Source organism: Salvia hispanica, chromosome 3 (genome assembly GCF_029641045.1).
Source record: "Salvia hispanica isolate PSC_SH4W2 chromosome 3, Shi_PSC_v1, whole genome shotgun sequence".
NCBI classification, from domain to species: Eukaryota; Viridiplantae; Streptophyta; class Magnoliopsida; order Lamiales; family Lamiaceae; genus Salvia; species Salvia hispanica.
In genome coordinates, this window is record NC_142694.1 from 2,469,058 (window position 1) to 2,491,226 (window position 22,169).

At 38.2% G+C, this 22,169-nt stretch overlaps 4 protein-coding genes and 1 non-coding gene across 5 annotated transcripts; 2 read left to right on the forward strand and 3 right to left on the reverse strand.

The window, feature by feature from the left end:
* Positions 1-3,616: 3,616 nt before the first annotated feature.
* LOC125214416 (copper-transporting ATPase PAA2, chloroplastic) lies at positions 3,617-9,589 on the reverse strand. Its single transcript, XM_048115437.2, has 17 exons — positions 8,945-9,589; positions 8,583-8,660; positions 8,384-8,481; positions 8,220-8,273; positions 7,983-8,069; positions 7,600-7,764; positions 7,167-7,277; positions 6,969-7,037; positions 6,553-6,662; positions 6,325-6,430; positions 6,175-6,241; positions 6,017-6,096; positions 5,461-5,915; positions 5,107-5,281; positions 4,718-4,849; positions 4,364-4,514; positions 3,617-4,154 (listed from the first exon to the last, which is right to left on the reverse strand). The coding sequence occupies exons 1-17, from the start codon at positions 9,564-9,566 to the stop codon at positions 4,018-4,020; spliced, it is 2,697 nt and encodes an 898-aa protein (XP_047971394.1). The 5' UTR covers positions 9,567-9,589; the 3' UTR covers positions 3,617-4,017.
* Positions 9,590-11,781: 2,192 nt separating this feature from the next.
* On the forward strand, positions 11,782-12,368 carry LOC125214144 (uncharacterized). Its single transcript, XM_048115046.2, has one exon. It carries the CDS (start codon positions 11,928-11,930, stop codon positions 12,258-12,260), a length of 333 nt encoding a protein of 110 aa, XP_047971003.1. The 5' UTR covers positions 11,782-11,927; the 3' UTR covers positions 12,261-12,368.
* Positions 12,369-12,422: 54 nt separating this feature from the next.
* On the reverse strand, positions 12,423-16,742 carry LOC125214143 (uncharacterized). Its single transcript, XM_048115045.2, has 6 exons — positions 14,851-16,742; positions 13,987-14,420; positions 13,745-13,906; positions 13,526-13,601; positions 13,299-13,454; positions 12,423-12,797 (listed from the first exon to the last, which is right to left on the reverse strand). Exons 1-6 carry the CDS (start codon positions 16,183-16,185, stop codon positions 12,648-12,650), a joined length of 2,313 nt encoding a protein of 770 aa, XP_047971002.1. The 5' UTR covers positions 16,186-16,742; the 3' UTR covers positions 12,423-12,647.
* A 1,931-nt stretch (positions 16,743-18,673) lies between these two features.
* LOC125217313 (U6 spliceosomal RNA) lies at positions 18,674-18,778 on the forward strand. Its single transcript, XR_007175725.2, has one exon. It is a non-coding gene; the product is annotated as a U6 spliceosomal RNA (small nuclear RNA).
* Positions 18,779-19,365: 587 nt separating this feature from the next.
* On the reverse strand, positions 19,366-21,191 carry LOC125211707 (uncharacterized). Its single transcript, XM_048111612.2, has 2 exons — positions 21,041-21,191; positions 19,366-20,092 (listed from the first exon to the last, which is right to left on the reverse strand). The coding sequence occupies exons 1-2, from the start codon at positions 21,108-21,110 to the stop codon at positions 19,494-19,496; spliced, it is 669 nt and encodes a 222-aa protein (XP_047967569.1). The 5' UTR covers positions 21,111-21,191; the 3' UTR covers positions 19,366-19,493.
* Positions 21,192-22,169: the final 978 nt, after the last annotated feature.

Sequence of the window (22,169 nt, forward strand, 5' to 3'; positions counted from 1 at the left end):
AGGGGGTAACTACATTGGGCCAATACTGGCTCGGCCCGAACAGGTGATGCACTAAGCTGAATTATTTTAATTGGGCCCGACAACAGAGCCCATTCACTGGCCCAAGTCTCTACATAAATTGTTTGTCAATGCATACCATAAAAATAGACTAACTAGAGATGACACGGATTTTAGTGCATAATTGGTAAAGTAAGATATTAGGAAAAAAAGTAATTGAAATAATGTAGTGGATGGTAGGACCCATAAACGATAAAGTAAAAGTGAAGGAAAAACATAGGCTATTTCTATGTAAGGGATGAAAAGAGAAATTCAGTCTATTTATATGGGACGGAGGGAGTAGGAATAATGACGTGTAGAATTAGTCTTGTTTATCCTTGTGACAAAACGGGCAATCTCCAGCAATTCAATCACGAGCAATGTCGGAATAAGCTAATCTTGAACAATTGAACACCTACGAATTCGATATCCCATGCATCAAAATTCGATATTAGGATGGGTCATATAGGCATACTATACATTAATCACCCCTAGCAAACGAGTCATTAATGTTTTTAGGATTGATAATAACCTACAACTTTATTACTTAGGTCGAAGAAAAAAAATGAGAGAATGCAAAATCATGTTGCTTAAAAATAACGTTACAACAAACAAATGACACACACTTCATAAAACTCTATCTCTTCCATATTTTAGAGGAACAAAACCATTAAGATCAATTCCTCTTGCTCTACCAACTTGCATATAAATCCAAACTTGCATATTTTTTTTGAGGAATTGATGTTTCGTCGTGGGATAAGTGGAATTAATGGGTGTGGGATTATTATTTTCAACTGAGAAACTTAACTCTGTATATACTATCCACATCAATGGTGGGCACGTTATTGTGGGATGGAACGACGGGGGCGACCATGAAGGTTTTCCGGTGGGATAAGCCGATAAGGGGTGGGATAAGGGGAAGCGGCGGCGCGCGGAAGGGGCGACCGCCCCCTCCTGCCCCCTCCTAGAGTAATTGTGTAATCGAGACAAACAGAAATGTAAAGTAGACACAGATTTACGTTGTTTACCAACGTTGCTGGTTACGTACACGGGCAAAAAACGGAGAACAGAGAGTGTTTTTAGAGTATGGCTACATATTTGATCTGATTAGATTTCAGATAACAGAATTACGTGCTCTACTCCAAAAAAATAAGCACACATGAAACAGATAAGGTCTAGGAAACATAATCCTATCCCAATTAGAAAACATAATCCTATATAGATTCGCGTAGTAACACCTATATTCAGCAACAATCATTCACATCAGTATATATGCATGTCCACACATGTGTAGCTACAAAACTTTTTAACACAATGAAATCCACCCACAGCCATGGCACCGTCTCCCTCCTCCTCCTCTTCTTCTTCCTCTTTCTATCCCTTTCGCCGGCGGCAGCGAGGCGCTCCCTACCTTCTCCTACGTGAAGGACCGCAAGATCGGCAAGGGCGCCCTCGAGTGCGCCATCTGCCTCACCGAGTTCGAAGAGCACGAAACGCCTGCGTTTGCTGCCCATACGCGACCACGTGTTCCACCGCGACTGCATCGACCGCTGGCTCGCCTCCCACACCACCTGTCCGGTCTGCCGGGCCGATCTCGCCCAGCAGACCGGTCCAGACCCGGTCCAACTGGAGGAGACCGGTCATCCGGTTGAGGCAAGGGAACAGAGTGATCAATCCAGAGACGACGAGATTGTGATCCAAGTGGACGAAGATGATCATCCGCAGCCCTCCGATCGAAACCGGCCAGCAAGCAGTGGCGGACGCAATTAAGAACAAGAGGGTACGATTATACCCCAAACCCACAAATAGCCTAGTGGTAGAATGCCCATATGTAGGTTTTAATATGTTACTACTATTAGGTTTTAATTTGTTACTAATTTGTTACTACTATTAGGTTTTAATTAGGATTTGTTTATGTTTCGCCTCCCTTTCTGCCTCGTTCTTTTTTTCTATTATTTCTTATATTTTGTGTTTTCTAGTTTCTATGGTTTCAAATTAATGTATAATTAAATACAACAATTTATCATATGCTCTCCCATTTATTTTTTTCACAATAAAACATACTCCATGGTTGGATATAATTATTTTAAACTAAAATAAATTATCTATTATATACATATCTAAAAATCTATATTTTAAAAAGTGATTTTTTAAAAGTAATAATATAAAAAATAATCCATTTTTATATACGGTGATTCATTGAAAAAAAATAATTGAAATAATAGAAGAAAAAAGATGGAATTGAATTTTAATTAAATCTTGAGTCAATATAATTATTTATCGCACTCCCAATATGAAATTCCTGGATCCGCCACTGTTCATATGCCAATATAGTTCACTATAAAAACAACATACTTCAATACAAGCACAATTTATATCACTCAAATGTCAAAATAGTATACTCACGTGTCAATATATTTCACTATAAACACAATATACATAACTCTGATGTCAACCACATGCCAATATACTAGTTCACTATAAACACAATACTAATTCACTATAAGCATAGTATACTTCACCGTAAGCATAATATACTTCATCAAGTTCCAATCGTGATTCTTTTCATCCCTGCAGATCTTTCTCTCTAGAAAGACTATGCATAAGAATAAGATTAGTGTGTGTAAATGTGTATTTTTTTCACTCCCGTAATATACAATTATAGTTTGAAGCATAGTTGCAATAGAGACATAAACATATACAGTTTTATATATTTATCCAATTAGTGTAGTAAGTATACATATATAGAAAGAGAGACGACAATCACTGCTAATGGTTACACCACCACCGATCTCTCTCCCAACGCCACTCCGGCGAGACCCTTCGCCGCAAACATCCCATGGCCTAGCCCTACCCCAACGTTGGCGTAAACGATGACTAGATGTTGAAACTTAGCGGGAAGTAAGAGAAGCGGCTGAAATGAGCAACAGAGATAGAGGAAACGGTGGAACCCTAGGTTTCCATTGAGAGAAGAGAGTGGAGAAGAAGAAACGCAGTGGGTTATAGCGAAACGATGTATTTTTCAAAATGAGTGTAATTGATTTTAACCCTAACTTTTTTAAATGACTATTTTGCCTCCGCCTTACTATAGTGAACTAATTCATTCTTATAATGAAGTAAAATCTGGGACAATTTCAAAAGCATATGTTGAATATCAACCCTTAATTTTCTTGATCATGTGGCTGAGATTTATTCTCTATTTATATATTTAAGGGATGGTTGCCCTATATCACTACTCTCTCTCTATATATAATATAAAATTAATAGAATATATATAATACATATTATATAAAATATATTAAAAGAATATATATTATATATATGATATAACATATTAATTAATAGAATAAATATATATAATATTATATTTAAAATATAATTCAATTTTTCGATTATTTTTTTCGCCCGAACCGAACCGAAAAACCAAAAAAAACGAACCGAAAAAATTCGGTTTAGTTCCGTTCGGATATTCGGTTTTCAGTTTTTTTCCTCAACCCTAATCACCCCTAGCAAACGAGCATTAATGTTTTTAGGAATGAAAATAAACTACAACTTCAAAATATAGACTGAAGAAAAAAGAAAAGAGAAATCAGAATTCATTTTGCTGAAAAATAACGTTACAACAAAGAAATGACATAACACTTCATAAAACTCTAATTCTAGAGGAACAAAACAAATAGCATCAATTCCTCTTGCTCTACCAACTTGCAAATAAATCCAAACTTGCGATTTTTCGAGGAATTGATGTCTCGTCGTGGGACAAGTGGGATAACTCCAAACAAATATAACTTGCATATAATGGGTGTGGAATTATTATTTTCAACTGAGAAACTTAACTCTGTATATACTATCCACATCAACGGCGGGGCACGTTATTGTGGGATGGAACGACGGGGCTAACCTCGTCTTCCTCCTGGAGGCCCTGAAGCTGATGTAGATAACTCAACGGGAAATCCTTTTTATCGAGAAGAGATGCGTGGTTTAGCTCTTTTCTTCTTGGTTCTGAGACTGGGAGTATATGTTTCTTTCATTCTTTTCACTCTTCTTCTGATGGCCATGAAACTGCAGAAGCAGTGAGTTTGTGACAACGAAGACTGAGCTTAAAGCCATCATGCCCCCTGCTCAGACAAACATGTCATCAAACGAGACGTTACGAACTAAAAGATCAATTGATGATAAAAAGCTCTGATAAGAGTCAAGTAGTACTAGTTTTCCTAAAACATGATGAGTGAAGATGACCGTGTTAAAGAAACAAAGTCAATAATGGTCAGAAGTTAGATATTTGGTCGAAGCACGGGAGTTAGCAAGAGAAACAGAGAGTAGGCACCTGAAATAGAAGGTGTCATAGCAAAATCAAAATGGGGAAGCAGAACTCCAGCAGCCATTGGAATTGCGATGGCGTTATAGCCAACTGCCCATGTTAGATTTTGACGTACTTTACCCATTGTTGCTCTTGCAAGATCAATAGCCTCTACCACCTTGCCAGAAGACCAAGTAAATATTTCAGGCCACGAAATTGAAATCCTAGCTTAATAGTAATACATAATGTCTTTATTCCTAAACGAACACTGGAATCTATATGCATAGGAGGAAGACTAAAAAGATTAGACGACATATGACCCATAAAAAGACATGAAAGTTAACAGAACGCGGAATGATGTATGCCGCGATGAGTGCATACCTGTGACAGCTTATTTCCCAATAGAATGATAGATGCTGCATTTGATGCAGCGTTTTCTTGTCCTTCAATTTGCAATGCAATCCCAACATCAGCAAGCGCTAGAGAAGGAGCATCGTTGATACCATCGCCAACCTTTACATGACAAGTTAGTTTTAGCTTCCAATTCATCGAAGACTTGTGCGATAATAGTAGACATTTCAGATCCACATGCACAATGAGTACTAGTTCAGAATAGTAATTCATTTAATGGTGCATGCATAAAACAGTTAGAAATGATGGTGGAAATCCTCCACATAAGCCTATATACAATGCTGAGTACAATTAATGTCAAAACCAAAGATAAACCCATCCATATCTGCACTTTGAATAAGGAACAGATAGATAATTACCATAGCTACACGATGGCCTGAAGCTTGAAGGCTTGATATAGCAGAAGACTTCTGCTGTGGTGTCAAAGAACCATTCACAAATTTATCTTCGACCCCAACTGATTTTGCTATAGCTGCCACTGCCTCTTCCCTGTCTCCTGACAAGATGACTGTCTGAATTCCATTCTGCTGAAGCCTTTCAAAATATCAAAAGAAAGAAACCAAATAAGAAGAATAGAAATGGCCCAGAAGCAGATTGCAATTTCCAGTTTTAGCATTAAGCAAGTTTTTTATTCGGAGCTATCACTCACTAGTAGCTTTTCACAGAAAATCCAAAAACTACGTGTTTTGTTTTGGTTCAGGAGACACATATACCTAGTTATAGTAGATGTAGCATCAGCTCGTAAATTGTCAGAGATTGCAATAGCACCGATGACGCCTTCGCCTTCCCTACCAACATAAACGACTGTCCTTGAATGGACAGAAGATGAATAATCCACTGATGACTGGTGTATCACAGACTGCTCCAGTTTCTCTATGTCAGAGAGGCTAGTTCTCTGCTGGAAACGCTCGTAAACCCAACTTAATTTTCCAACAGCCACAAGGAGTCCATCTACTTCTGCCAAGGTCCCACAACCTGGTTCAACTAACTGCCCTCTTGTGCTAGGAATATTCAAATTCAATGATTCTGCTTTAGCTATAATGGCCTTTGCAAGTGGATGTGAAGCTGTTTTTTCCACAGCAGCAGCTATTTGAAGTATTTCAGATTGTTCGTGAGAAAATGAAGAAACAGCTGAAACAGTAGGTCTTCCTTCAGTTAGAGTTCCTGTCTGAATGTAGAAAATAGCAAAGGCAAATATATTAAGTTATACAAGTATATTTTCATTTTCTTCCAAGTACAAGAATACCAGAAAAAAATCAGTCTACTTACTTTATCCAAGGTGATGTAATCTATCCCTGACAAGCGTTCAAGTACATCTCCTCCTCTTATAAGCAATCCCTTCTTCGCTCCTGATGGGGCGTGAACAAAATTAAAGCTTCTAGAATAAGACCAAAAGCAAAATGAAACAGAATTTCATTGAACTGTACCAAGGGAAGTGCCAACTAAGATTGCAGTTGGTGTTGCAAGGCCCAAAGCACATGGACAAGACACAACCTGGAAAAGAGCATACAGTATTGAGACAAGGTAAGGATCAAGAGTCGAGACTAACTCATATGCATAAAGTCAGAACTACTGACCAAAACATCCACCGCAAGCTTCATGCTTAGTAACAGTGCATTTCCATCAGGCCCAGCTATGTCATTAAGCAAGACATCTGGAAAGATATGAGTTCCAATATAGTACCTGAGAGGAACAGAGATGCAGTAAGCAAAGCACATCTAGTAAATGATTAATTCAGGCAGCTGAAGAAAATACATTCATGCATTTAGAACTTCATTGTATAAAAGTGAATGTAATAAACCCACCAAAAAGCAAATGTGGCTGCTGACAATGTCATGACACTATATACAAAAGGGCCAGCAATTGAATCCGCAAGTCTCTGAATAGGTGCTTCACGTCCTTGAGCATCCTCAACCTTCAAACAAGAAGGGGTAAGTAGAGGAATCATATTAGAAAATTCCAAAATGGGCCATTCTATGATTTCTGATCATCCATAATGAGCATTTGAGTTTTATATAAAAAAACATGCTAAGAGATTGACAAAGGGAGTGGTCTAGAAGTGTTTGTTGATAGGGAATAACAAGATGAAAATTTTTTGAGCCCTCAATGCCAGGACCACGAGAGAGCTCATCGTTAAAGCAAATAGATAAATTGTACTCCTGTTGTCTAGGGCTGAATGTCTATTTCCTATGTCCAGATATCATGTTATGAGAGAGCTCACCAAGTTAACAATCTTGGATATTGTTGAGTTTGAACCAGTGGACGTTGCCTCTATCCTTAAAGGACCATCCTGGAACATGTTGCAATAAAGGCATCAGTTTAGGTATGGCCATGACTCATTAAGCAACCATGATTTAACAGATAGTACATGACTGCATAACATCTTAGTTGTATGCAAATATACTCTGGGTAGGCTTACCCAATTAATTGTTCCAGCAGAAACAGAAACACCATTTTCCTTGAATACAGGAAGAGATTCACCAGTAAGCATGGACTCATCCACCACACTTCGACCAGCAAGAACTTTTCCCTGTGCAGACAATCTTGCAATTCAGGTAATCCAGTAAAGAAGCATATTTTGACTTGTACTATAAATAGATAATACAGATAAAACCACATGTTACATATATACAAAGAAAGTGTCTTAGTGATTTCAGACCCACCAATAACTATAAACTTTACAACGATCTAACCACTAATCACATTTGGTCTTCTGATTCCAACCATTACAATGGCTGTGAATATTCTTTAACAAATTATTTTACAGTTAATCTGTTCAGCCACTCTCCAAGGAGTGTTAGATTCGAGATTTAGCATTTATTATAAACAAATTATTAGTATGGAGCACTTACATCCACAGGAATTGTTTCTCCAGGCAAGACCAAGACTGCATCCCCAAGTCGAATATCATCAGTGGGAACCTCAATGCACATTGCATCAGAGCAGAGAACGCTGTCTGATGAGACATCACTTCCAGAGGGAGCAATGACAAGTCGTGATTTAGTTGATATAAGTGACTGTAGCACAACCATATAATCAATTACCGATCAAGATATGTGAAAGACAATAAAAAGAGGATGATTCTATATGATTGCCATATGATACGTCACATGAAATTTATACTGATTCGTGTTACATAAACTCGACCAACTCATGCAAAGAGATAACAATTACCAAATCATGGAGTACGAGAAAAACCCTTTTAAAGTTTTTTATTTTAACAGTTAGAACTTACTAATAGCTCATTCATGTCACTGGATGCTTTGAGTCTGGCCCTTTCTTCCAGGGAACGTCCCAGTAGGATAAACCCAAGAAGCATAACCTGCATGCTAGAAAGTCAATTCATTTCAGTGAGAAAACTTCAACTAGATCCCATGACGTAGTTTGCAACTTCCACGGAGATCGGTAATCACAGTGAACTATTCTTTCAATCAGTTGGAAATACCAAATTCAAATTTATAACAAACCATACCGGTTCATCAAAAAATGCAGCATTCCATTGAAGTTCGGGGTTGAGAAGTGATACCTAAAAACACCAAAATCAATTAACGAAATGCAGATACAAACAAGTATCAACATGGAGATTAATAACTTTCTTTTGGGAAAAGAAGAACTCAGCATTTATTATATCCTTACCGCACTTATTGCAAATGCAGCAATTGATCCAAAGCCAACAAGGGAGTTCATATTGGGTGAGCCCTTCCTAAAAGCCTTTAATCCATCAACAAGCAAATCTGGACCATAATAAGAGCATATAAATCTTGTATAGTGTTTCAATTTCAAATATGAAAAACTAACAACAAAAAACCAGTATAGCAAATTTAAATGAACTAACCTCGTCCAGGTCCCAGCAGAGAACCCAAAGCCAAGCCACCTTTGACATAAGAATTGTGCAGAATATCCATGAATGACCCTAGACAAAATAAAATGAATGGCACCATTTACACCAATATAATGGGGAAATGACAATGATATAAAACAAAAGTATGGTTTGAGTAGAATAAGATTGCCAATTAACGGTTTCAAACAACCACATTGATACATACTTCAACAACACATGTTCTAAAGTTGAAGTTAATCATCAAACATTCCAAGAGAAGCAGTAATATAGCAATCATGATAAGTAAATAAAGATGAACTCAGCACACAAGGATCATAAGCATTTACACCAAACATCAAAGCTGAATTGTCTCTCACCATGACCAACATGAATACCAACAGAATGCAGAGTATGAGACGCGTGAGCTCCGCAGCAGAGCGCCACCAGCGTCCAAGCAAACGCCACGCGATTCCTACTCTTCACGAGCAGCGCCTCCTTCTTCTCCACCGTCTCCCTCCACTTCCGCACCTTCGCCTCCACCCCCATCCCCGACGCCCTCCGCCGCGCCTCGAATCCACACGCCGACACTCTCTCCGCCAGCTCATCCGCCACGGCCGAGGACTCCCCGACGCCTCCTCCTTCCTTCAGCTTGATCGCCGCCGTCTCGGTCAACATGTTGACCACGGCCGACTCCACGCGCTCGTCGGCGGAGAGGATCGCTTTCACGCGCGTCGCGCAGGCGCCGCACATCATCCCGGACACATCGAGCAGCACGGTGGAGGTCGATTTAGGCTCCAATTCCTCCTCCGCCGGCCGGATTTCGCGGCGAGATTGGAATTCGACGGCCTTGGAGGAAACGCGGGGGAATGATCGCAATTTCGGCGAGTGAGGAGCTGCGGGGCGGAGGTTGAAGTGGAGAGGGAGGAGCTCATTGCGGCGGCGGTGGAGAGAAGAGGTGTGAGGGGAGAGAGAGAAACGGAGGAGACTGGTGGTGGACATGATTCTAGAGAGAGAGAGTGGTCAGACTCCGGCAGCGCGTGACATTTTTATCTTAAAAATGGGTGGCACGTGCCGCATGTGGTGCATGTGGATCACGGTCAAACGTGGAATTACTAATAATAATAATAATAATAATAATAATAATAACTTTATAATAAAATAATAGTACTCTCTCCGTTTTATAGTAATGGAGGCAAAACTTTTCGGTAAGAAGATTAAGAAAAATTGTGTTAGGTGAGTTAAGTAAAGAGAGAATAAAGTGGAAAATAAAAAAGGTAGAGAGATGAAGATAGAAAAAAGTAAGAGAGAGTAAAGTAGGTGTGGAAAAATGTGTTGACTTTTACTAAAAAGGGAAATGACTCTATTACTATGGAACGGACGAAAATGGAAAAACGCCTCTATTACTATGGAACGGAGGGAGTAGTAAACATTATAATTAAAAATTTGCGATAGAAATTACTCCTCTGTCCGACAAAGATTGTCCCATTTTGACCGGATACGAGTTTTAAGAAATGTAATGAAAAGTGAATTGAAAAAGTTAGTGGAATGTGAGTCCTATTTTTATATATTAGTTTTATAATAAAATGTGAGTAGGAATGAGTTAGTGGAATATAAGGTCCACTACAAAAAAAGATAAAAAAGTGAAATGAGACAAATTTTATGAGACGGACCGAAATGGAAAAATGGGACAATATTTGTGGGACGGAGGGAGTACAAATTTAGTAGAACTAATTTGTTCTATGATAGCATGAAAATCGAATTATTGTCTTAATGTGATGCCATTTACACGATTTTAATTAATTATAGGCTTTTTTTCCTTTAATGTACCCGTTGAAATTTGAAGATTAGAGTTTTGCTTTTGTGATTAATTATCATTTAATTTGTATGATTTGCAAGCTAGTAATTGACCATAAATTCATTAAAACTCTTATTTAAATGATATTTTTTTTCAAAATTATTGGAAATGATTGGGACTCATGCGATCTTAATTTTTCTGATTTTTTATATAGTTGGCATGTGATATATTATATGCATAGAAATTCTCCATAAGTAGAAGTCATTTTTAATACTCCATGGCGACCGGTGGGTAGGTGGATAATTAATTATCACGAAAATTCATGGTTCAGCAAATTATAAATATATGTACACGTTTTTTAGCTTGTCAAACTATTGATTAAAATCATAAAGTCCACTAGAGACAAAATAATCTTATATTTATTTTTAGCTGGTCATAATATTATAGGTGTCCCCTATATTCAAGTGGCTTAGTTGGTATAGAGAAACATTTTTTTCTAGCTAGGTAAGAGTTCAAAATTTGTTTTGATAGAAGCTATATATTCTAATTTTCAAAATTCAGAATTCCCAAACAATAATTCATCTATATTATGTATCATTATATAGTACTCCATTTGATTTCCATATTCAAGTTTTTTGTAATGTTTTGTAATGTGGAGGAACTGATGTTGTGAGTGAGTTTCAGAGGAGAAAGTGGCAGAACTGGTAATGCTGCCATGCTCGACTTTCGCAGCCATTCTTGAACATATACGACACTTTGTTGGTCGCTAGGCTCGTCTTGACCGCTCCTCCAGCAGTCGTTTGGATATATGCATCATGGCAAACTTGTAATGCATTTGCTAGTTGATGCAAAACATTGCAGCATTGCATTTAGATCACACCATTGTTCTTGATTACGTACTAATTTACTCGTCTATGGTTGATGCTTCGTCTTCACCTGCTATCTTCATGTGGCCAAGCAAAATTTCTTCAGTTTCTTGACAAGCAGAGTTGTACAATTCTACACTTGTTTTCTTCCTCAGCATTAGGCATCTTCCAAGAAATGCATACTGTTTTTGATGTTTGATGCTTCGTCTTAGCCTGCAGATCTTCGATTGGCCAAGCCGGGTTTCTTCAGTTTCTTGATAAGCAAAGCTGCACTGTACAGCGCCTGCTGATCTCCCGGATGCAGAGGCATCAAACAGCCCTCCAACGACGTCGTCCCACCTCCCTGCTTCCCAGAGCAAGTGTATCAAACTTGCTGTTTCTCTTCATTTTTCATTTAAATCTTTTGACTAGTTCTTACTCTTTGTGTAAATTCTTGTTCTTACCTATCTCTTATGCAATGAACACATATCTTACATTCATTTTTACTTTTATTGAGTTTCCTTTTGAAGTCTCAGAATTTAACATAGTGCTGCAAGCATCAGATTCCCACATATCTTTACCACAAATGGAGAGGGCTTCTCCAACCTCTCTCTAGTTATTCTTATCTTATCTCTCTAGACTCCAACATCTTGTTTTAGAAGCTCCCATCTCCTAAAAATGCCATTAGAGAAAGAGAAAGCAGAAGAAAAGTCCCTTTGAATGGAGCAAGAAGCAGTGAGGAGAAACAGCAGGTTTTCTGCCCATGACAAGAGGGCTCTGGCCATAGGTTTAGCAATTCTTGCTATACTCTCACCTCTCTACATCAATAGCGGCTCGATCTCTGAGGCAGAGCTCGAGGAAGAGCCGGTGAATTTCTCGTCGTACCTCCCCCTCCTGCAGCTGCTGCTGATAATGGCCATAGCCGTCTCGGGTTTCATGGAGCACGGCATCACCGGGTTGGATCCTTACTGGATTCATCGGGCAGGAGGCTCTTCAACCGGGATCATCGTCGTTTTGATCATCCTTACCTTCGTGCTCAAGTGGAAGTCCTAGGCTGTGAAGTTCTGCTGAATTTATTGTTTGTGTGAAGGTTTTTTTTACAGCTTTTCCTTTTCAACTTGTATGTATGTGGTGAATTCTACTATTTTAGATTTTTGCCTCTCTCTCTCTCTTACAGATATGTGGTGAATTTAGTGTAGCAAACATATCACCATGTGAACAAAAACAATGATATATATATACACAAATATCTTATCATGAAATTCAGAGGGGAAGTTTGTTTTAATGTTACTTGCACTGAGCTAATGAAGATGGCAAAAATTTCCAACAAAAATAATCTAAATCCATGAAGAAAACTGCAGCACCCTACAGAGAGTCGCATCGTTGGAACGCTACGAATGTTGCATCTTGTAGCTCTGTTTCTCGCTTTATATGAGTATGTCAATCTTCTGAGAAAACTGGAAGAGGTGAGTACCGCAAGAACATCTCCTCAGGTTCAAGCAGATCCAGATGATCCATTAGTGGAGTGAAGTTCGACCCGATTATCCTCACAAGTGGATTCGAGTGACCTTGAAGAAACCCAGCGGTGATCTGCAGAAACAGAAACAGATACAGTGATCTACATCGAATCATTGGAAAACGAAAACAATCAATCTCCTTTTAATAAGTGATGCTGAAAAACATATCAAATCAAGAAACATGATCTAAAGGAGAGTATAAATAAATCAGGAAAAAACTCTTATTGCTCATATTTTATCAATCTATAGCAGTTAATCTTCCCTTTTCTAAACATCACGACATTGAATTCGTACCCAGCAAGACTCACGAGCATGGAGAAGGTTATAATTCACACAACATGGTATCATTTGAGCATTCAGATCAAACTTTTCATGGGTTATTCTATAGCAGTGCGTGCAGCAAGCATGATATCGCGAGAGTTTATTCATGAAGACAAAAAACAACCTATCTTTAAATCTACAAACATAGTAATATATCTGCTTTCATCTAGCGCATCAGATGAATCAAGAATTCTTTGTTTACTAGTAGTAATATTTATGAAAAGCTCATGCATCAAATAAATTCGGGCCACACCTGCCTACAGCCAAAGATTTTCAGCAGCTTCAGCGACGAGCAGCTATCAACAATCAATCCTAGAGCCTCATTACTGATTTTGCGACACCATGATACATCCAAAGTCAACAACTTTCTTGAACGTTTGGCGACTGACAAGGCAGTAAGGGGTCCGACCTGCCAAATTCCACATGTTGGTTAAAAACATCGAAATAGAATAAAAGGAGGGCCAAAATCAGTAAAGGTACCATTGCCATATTATTCAGTAAAAGTTCCAACAATGCCTCGCCAGAGCTTTCTAGAAATGCAGCCACAGCTTCATCACTACACACAGAAGATCAACCATCAGTTACTGATGTAAAGATATATGTTTCCGGCTTTATATCATGTCCCTATATTACCAATGCATAATTTACATGACTCTTTTAACCCAGTGAAGCTGCATAAGTTGCAAAGGTGATACAAACCTGAATTCATTGTGGCGAAGTTTGAGCTTTTGAATTGATCTACAACCATTGGCAAGATGCTCCAACCCCAGATCTGTCAAGTTATTCAGGTTGGATATGTTCAACGAACACAAATCAGCACAACTTTTGCCAATGGTTTGGAGAGAGCAATCCGTCAGTCCGCTGCAGCGAGTGAAATAGATGACTGTTAAATCATAATCGAAAAAATAGATCAGCAAGAGGCACTAACTAAAATAACTTACACGCAATTAGCAAAGTCGAGGTCCTTGAGACTTTGACCGCAAGCAGTGACCAGTCCGTCCACAAACTGATCGTTTATGGTATGAATTTCAGCAACGGATAAGACTTCCAAATATCTGAATTTCTTAAATGCGGGTAAAATCTTCATCGCGTCAATTTTATTGCACTCGTCTATGTATAACTCCCTCAGATCTGATCCCAAAAAATCAGCTATACAGTTGACGGAATCAGAGGTTAGAAGGGTGCACTGACCCAAATTGATAGACCTAAGTAGAGGGGCTGACTTGACAAGGTTCCTGAGCCCATCGTCTGATAAACGACAGGCGCCTCTAACAGACATGATAGTCAATCTAGAAAAACTTTTTTGATTTTTGTTTAATATGTCCTTGAACGCAATATCAAGCATGCATTGCCCACATAGATCCAGTTGGAGCACCTGCAAACATATATCAGTGTAAGTAATTTGTTCTACCATGATAATTACACGAGCATTAGCATTAGGCGAAAAAACATAATTGCATGAGTTAGAATGGCTCAGGCGCATCCAGAAGGAGAACAAATAAACAAAACATTAAACCACTTATCAACTCACACATGTAGGGATATAAACAGAGAATTTAAGAGCCTATCCGTAGTTTCGAACACTTGATTGGATATAGGTATGCAAAGGCTCATAAAACGACAACAATATTAATGGCTGCCTATTGGCCCCGTCATAGAGAATTTATCACCTATCACTACCCACACTAGCAGAGTAAATACCGTTACCTATTCACATTCTCAGAATCTATATAGAAGATGAGGATGCCCATAAACATATATGTGTGTGAATGCATATAAAAAATTAAAGAACTGATAGAAAATACCTGTAATTTATCTGTCTCGCACTTTACAATTGTCTGCTGAAATTGCTCTTCAGTTAGCCACGAGCAATTCTTTATGCGTATCTCAGTTGGAGATCCTTCCACCAGAAAGTTCAAAAAACCAACGTTCATTAAACCTTTATCGCACAATCTGTTAGTCAGTCTTACTCGGAGGTTATCTGGAACCTGTTTGAGCGACACCATTCCCTCAGCACATTCAGCAAGAGCTTTCAGTGATATATTGAGCAGCGAAGGAACAAAGGGTGCAGCAACGCTTCTTTGCTGATCTTTCACTGAGGGGCTCCACTCAATCAACTGCTCAGCTGCTCGCTTTGAGGTTCTCTCTCTCACCATCTTCAAAGCATCACCAAAAGGCCCCGGCAATTTTCCCAACCCTTCCATAGGATTAGGGGCGGGTGGTTGTTGATTCTCAGTAGAAGGCTGGTCTCCTCTATTCTCATCGAAAATGTTAACACGAGCAAGTTGCCTAGCAGCCCTTCTCCGATTCTCCTGGTCCCTTGGAGCCATTGCGGCTCTTCTAGCCAATACTTCTTCTTGCAATAGCATAGCCTCAAGGCCCTCAACCGCTTCTAGAGGAGGCTCAATCAGCTCTACTGGTCCGTCATTCGGCTCAATCAGCTGGACTGGTTCATCATTATCAGTATCCGAATCCAAATTAAAAAAAGAATTACCCTTAAGCGATAACCACGAATTCATATCACTACCCTTCCCCTTTTCTTCATCAGTATATCTATACGCACCACTGGCCGCTAGGCTGCTCTCACCAATACCATTATCCAATCTAGGCAGCCCCAATCCAAGGCTCAACCTTTCCCCTGACTCTATTTGTTGATTATAACCACACGTATACCCTACAATTTCCACATCACTGTCATCATCGTCTGACACAAGGTCGACAACCTCCTTGCCCTTACTAACAAGCCTCTCATCAGGATACTGATCATATGCCAAAAGGCCCTTGTTCCTATTAGGGGATGGATTATGCAATGGAATGTTAAGATCTAAAGGCAAACCTTGCCCTTCCCCCTTAAAAAACATATCAAAATTTAGGTCGTAGTCCCACATATTCGACGACCCCCCGAGACCACCAAGACTCAAGCCATCAAAATCATTAGGGACTACATTACCAAAATGGCTCAAGTTCCTATCAACATGCTCGCCATTTACAGTTCTACTCTCAGCAAAAACCCCCTCTTCCTCACCTTCATTTGTTAGACTATCTAAGTCGATATAATTCTGATCACTCCCACTAAACAATTTTAACTTCTTCAACTCCAAGTTCTCCCCTTCCCCATCATCCCCACTACCCCTCTTCATTACTAACTCAAGAACACTCCTTCAACCCAAACCAACAAGATTCTAGGGCAAGAATCAACAAACTAGCCCTAGCTTCCCACAATTGAAAAAATCAAACCCCCAACAAAATTAGGATCAACCCCACGAATAATTCCTCCAAAATCAAAACCCACAACGAGCATCCGCGACTGATAACAAGCAATGGGCAACAATCGGGGCCAGAAAAAGGGATCAACGGGACAGGAATCGCGGAATTGGGAGGATCGCAAGAGGGGAAAGATGTTGATTTGAGTGGAGTAAAAGAAGCATGATTTAAAAGAGGAGCGAGAGAGGGCAATTTAGGGAATGAATTGCTTCGGCTGGCGATATGAATAAAGAAAGCAGCAGCAGCTGTTGTATATATAGGGGAATCTGAATTCATTGACGAAGACTAGTGTTTGAGATTTGGGAAAAAAAATTGAAAGCTAAAAGTGGATGAAAGGGCGATGCAGATTGCGGTAGAGAGAGAAATTGAGTGAAGGATTTGTCGAACTGCCACAAATGGCTTCGCCTTCTTGCCTTTTTCTTGATGCATTCACATTGGAAAATTTGCACTGCGCATATTTCTGTATATATTGCAAATTTTGCTTCATTTCATAGTTTTAAAAACCCTATTTTTACTATTTTCTTGATGTTTTTATTCAAACAATATTATCTTCTGTGTAATTCGTTCACGCGCGGTCTACTAAAAAAATCATCCGGCTATACTGAGAATGAAATTTATGGCTTTTCGACTGGTTTATGAATTTGCGAAACGAACCATGATTTAGCCGCGCTTTTTGAATTTTTCGGCAATCTATTTCAATTACCTTCTAAATTCGTTACCGATAGCGTCCGTAGTGGATAACGCGGCGTTAAATGCGAAATAATTGATGGAACGGAAAAATTAAATGACAAAAAATGAAATAAAAGTGATGACCGTTATTGTCGACAAAGAGGATACTAAATAAGGTTCGGTCAGTGCGAATATCCTATCCATTTACAACGGAAAATAAATATAATTATCCACTTTCAAATATTATTTGTCGTCTACGCAGATGTTAATGTGAAATTAATAAAATACGAGGTAGTTAAATAATTATCAGAATGGTAAATATAAGTGAATAAATATGAAAAGAAAGTAAAAAGTTGATATATGTAGAAAAACAAATCATAGTACCAAAAAAGATAGTAGATGATTAATTTGTATGGATAAATTAAAATAGACTAATAAGAGTTTATTAATTTGTATGAATGAATTAAAATAGACTAATAAGAGTTTTAGTGGTGGAAGAAAATTATGCTATGGTTAGTTTATAGTATTTCAATTATACAATTGTTGCAACCTAATGTAGTTCTGTATTTATTTATTTTTTTCTGAGGTACATACATTCTATTTATTTATACAAAATATTATTTTCAGTAGTATAAAATTGGCATCGAGATGTCACACATTCAATTGATACCACATGACTATGAAATGCTCTGTACTACTCATACCATTAGTAAATTAAAAAAATACCAATTAATTATTGAATGCAAAATTTCATTGGAAAATTGAAATTAATTTTGTTTGCTTCTTTTCAATAGAGGTCTGATTTTATCATACTATTTGCATGATAGCACAATAGTGGAATTCTTTTCCAGAGCAGACATTTATTCCACTTGACAAAAGGCATCTCATGACCATGTAAATATTGTAAATATTAAAATTATTTAATATTCCCCTTACATTTATGTAGCAAAATGAACTGCTTTATATTTTTGTACTTTCATTTTTTTAAATACGCGTAACATTTAATATAGTTGGAAATTTCATGTCAATTGTTGTGTAAATGCTCATGATTCATGAACCTTCCTACTAGCTTCCAGTTTGAAATTAGTTGATTTCTTCATAATTAAATTTTTTTCATTGGCATTGAGAGAGAGAGAGAGAGAGAATTTTGTCCCATATGAGACTATTAATATATAGGTAAAATTAAAGTTTATTCATAGAAATTTAAATGTTCACCTAATTCTGTTAATTCACAAAAATTAATATATTCACCTAATTCTTGTTATATTTGGGCAGAAATGTGGGCTTTTTGCATAAACCAACAAAATCATACACAATTGAGGCCAGCTAAGAATTGGCTATTATAGAAGAAATTCTCATTTTTACCCTCATCTATAAAGTTGGTAACATTTATGAGAATTATGGGCACAATGGTGAGATTTAAAGAGGTGTTTTGTTTTATGGGTGAGATAGAATCTTTGTAACTATTGACTTTAGTATGTCTTAATTACACATTAATGGGCCCTTCTAGAGAAACTTCTCAATGTATATGCTAATGACGAATCCAGAAATTTTATACTGAGCCCGAGTCACATAACACAAGGAAAATGAAAAATACAAATAAAATAACAAAAGAAAATTAGAAACTTAAAATATATGAATCGAACTCAAGCCCAATAAATCAATTGATTCTATCACTTGATGCTCTTGCACTAATACTCCCTTCGGAGACATTCGATAAAATCGGAACGTTACAGAGATGATTTGCATGACCCATGCATAAGAATGACACACATAAATCGAGAAAGAGGATGCTTGCATTGATACATACGCCTTGTAGAATACATAAATTTAGGATACATGCTATGGAGTATATAGGTAGATGTTAAAATTGTCGTGGTGTCATGTTTCCTATGTATGTTCATCTGCAATGGTGAGTGGGCATCATGTTTCCGAGCATGAGACTCGATGCGGGTGGGGTGATGGGACGGGCGTCACCCTAGCAAGCAAGGGGGTGGGCCACACACCCCTCTCATTTTTTATTTATTTCAAAATTTATTTTGTAATTTTTTCATTTTACTATTGTATTTTTATTTCCTCTTGCTTTTATTTATTCTTCACAACATACTACTTGTAATAAGTTGAAATAAGGAATGCAAAAATGGATCACATGAATAATTATTAGTAATAATTAAAGAAGGAGATGTTATTTAAGGACGAAATAAGTACAAAATGATGTGAGGTATTAAAGGGAATGATATATTTAGTGACAATGTTATCGATGACCTTATCGTAATTACCCACTCACCTTGAACACGAACACAAACAATTCCATGTGCAATCAAACCAGCGGCCGCGAACACAAACACGAACGCGAACAATTCCGTGTGTGCCAAAACATGAGAGAATAAAGTGACAAAAAAAACATTTCATTGTGGTTCTTCCAAACTTACATCCAAGAATGTAATAAATCAATCAACAAAGAGATTGTGGGATGCAATTCAAAGAGCTTTGGTGTATCAAAATCTTTCTCATCTCAAAATCCAAATGCATAAGCCAATGCAATCAAACCAGCGGCCGCGGCCGGCCAAACACGAGGCGTCCTCGACAAAACAGCGCCACTACACACATCATTGGCGCCGCTGAAGCATCCTGGCCGGCTTATCTTGGCCGTAGTCCCTTCCAACGCGAAGCTGCTGTTCGACTTCCCACTACTGAACAGCACGCACCAAAAGTACGAGCCACTGTCCGAGCCACTAACAGCAGCACCGACCTCTGTGTGGTTCTTGCTCTGAACTATCTCCATGCTCTTGTTGTTTTTCGTCAAGATCTCTGAAAACGCCTCTGATGGCTTCAGGTACTTCGACTGGCACCCCAGTAGGCGGCCGGTGATGGGGGCGAGGGTCGAGGCCACAACACCGCAGGCAGGAGCAAAAGTTTCAGCAAACTCAGAGTCAGCCGGTTTCTTGGCCTTTGGTCCGCCTACGGCACCACAGTCCCCTTGGTACGCTTTGATGTATTGGAGAGCAATGCACGCGAGGCCTTGGCTGCTGTACAAGGACGACAGTTTGCTAGCTGTTCGATTGCTGTTGACCACGGCCACGAGCTCATCAGCAGGGTTATCCGTCACTTTACCTGCATTTTGTCGTTTACTTAGGATGATAGAGTTCGTGGACAACCACACGATCACACAAGCTCAGGATTGTCGAATCCATCAAAGTATACACTGAATAGAAACGATCAAAATCTATAACGCCCTTTTACTCTAAAACGGGAGCATAGCGCAAGCAAATGTTTACTGCTACTCGAAAACAATAACACAGTTTTTGAAAGAATGAATCAATCATATCTGTTTATAGACATGGAATGATAGAGTTTTCAGACGACCATGTGATCACACAAGCTCAAATTCGTCGAATCCATCAAAGTAAATGTAAATATCTGCTTAGAGAAATAGAAACATTCAAAATCTATAACGCCCTCATACTAAAACCGAAGCGTAGTGCAAGCAAAAATGTTCGTTGCTACTCGAAACAGTTACCACGAGATCAACACGATTTCAAGATTACACCAAGAAAATCCAGTTTTTGAAAGAATGAATCTATCACACTGTTAGTGAGTAAAGCAAGATCCAGTTTCAGCATCATCAAAATTTTCAAATTGAAGCTCTCATGATAAATTTAAAGAATACAGGATGATGAATCTTCACACATTATTCATTTTTCATAGTTACCTTTTTGTCTACTCCAGATTCATACATCAATAAATTCATACCCAAAATAATTTTGGCAATTCACAATTGATGAAGCCTTGAATTTCCACAAATATGCATACTTAAAAAGGGAAACTAATCAATCTAGAGATCTGGCTTCATTTACTCAATAAATTAAACCAAACAGCGCTAATAACAACACCAAATTAAGATCAACAAGATGATCAGCAAACTACTTCCAATAAAGTGAATGAATTAGCATTAATTTAACTTCCCCTTTTCAAATCTATACCAAGACATTGCAAAAGAGAGTAATGCAGCTTCTAATTAAATGGAAATGAGATGCAATAATTATAGATGAAGAAGCATACTCTGGCCACTTGCAGAAGAAGCTGAAATTAAGAAAATGAGAGATGCGAAAACCCAAACTTGACTCGCCATGGCTGCAATTTAGAGTGAGAGAGAGAGAGAGAGTTTAGCTGTGGAAGAGAAGAGAAGTTTTGTCAGTTAGTTTTTGAGTCCGATTTTCCAACTAAAATCACCACCGACAATGACAAGTGACAACAATCTGTCTTTTGCAATTTGCCCCCTGACTTAACGAATACTACAAATTTTACCCAATCAGTCTTTTGCAATTTGCCCCCCGACTTAACGAATACTATAAATTTCACCCTATTGAGACTATTCAGTGATGTTGTAGCTGGACTTGAGTAGTTGGATACTTATTCTTTTTGATTTTGATTTTGATTTTGATATGTTTATATTGCTTTGGTTTTGCTTTTAGTAATTTTCAATGATCTTATTCATGGACCGGTGTTTCTGCAGACGCGATGGATAAATACGTCAAGAGGTATGATATGAACGAACGAATCTTTTCTCGTTATCTATGTGATCAGTTTGAGTAAAGCTATGTGTTGGAGAAGTTATGAAACCAAAATCTTTACAACTCTCCTTCTTATACTTGTATATAGAGAGAGAGGGATATATGTTGAGACAAAACGAGAAATAAGATGGAAGCGTGAGTATTAGTGCACACGCTCTACTTTTATTAGTTGATGGCCCACTGCAAAATAATTATATGAGTCCAGAGTGTGCACTGACACTCGTGCTTCCATTTTCTTATTTCTCATTTTGTCTCAACATCTTATTAGTTGATGGCCTACAATATCTGGTGTGAAACTTACATAAGTAAAAAATATATAGCAGTACTAGAATGCAGCGAAAGAAAGAAAGCTTTGAATTTGATTCATATGAGTTTGAAGTGTTTTTGTGTAGGTTTGACAATTATCAGTCGCATGTCGTGCGATTCCTCATCTTCTTCTTCGTCGTTCTTTTCAGATCAAAGAATTAGGCAATCTCCAGTATTTATCTTCGCGTTACAGATGCATCCAAAGCAAGATGACATTTTTTGCTTTGTATCAACAAAGGACTCGGGTTCCTTGATCGAAGCAATGACCACACTCAATGCACTGAACAGGCACCCGGTTCAATCTTCAGACA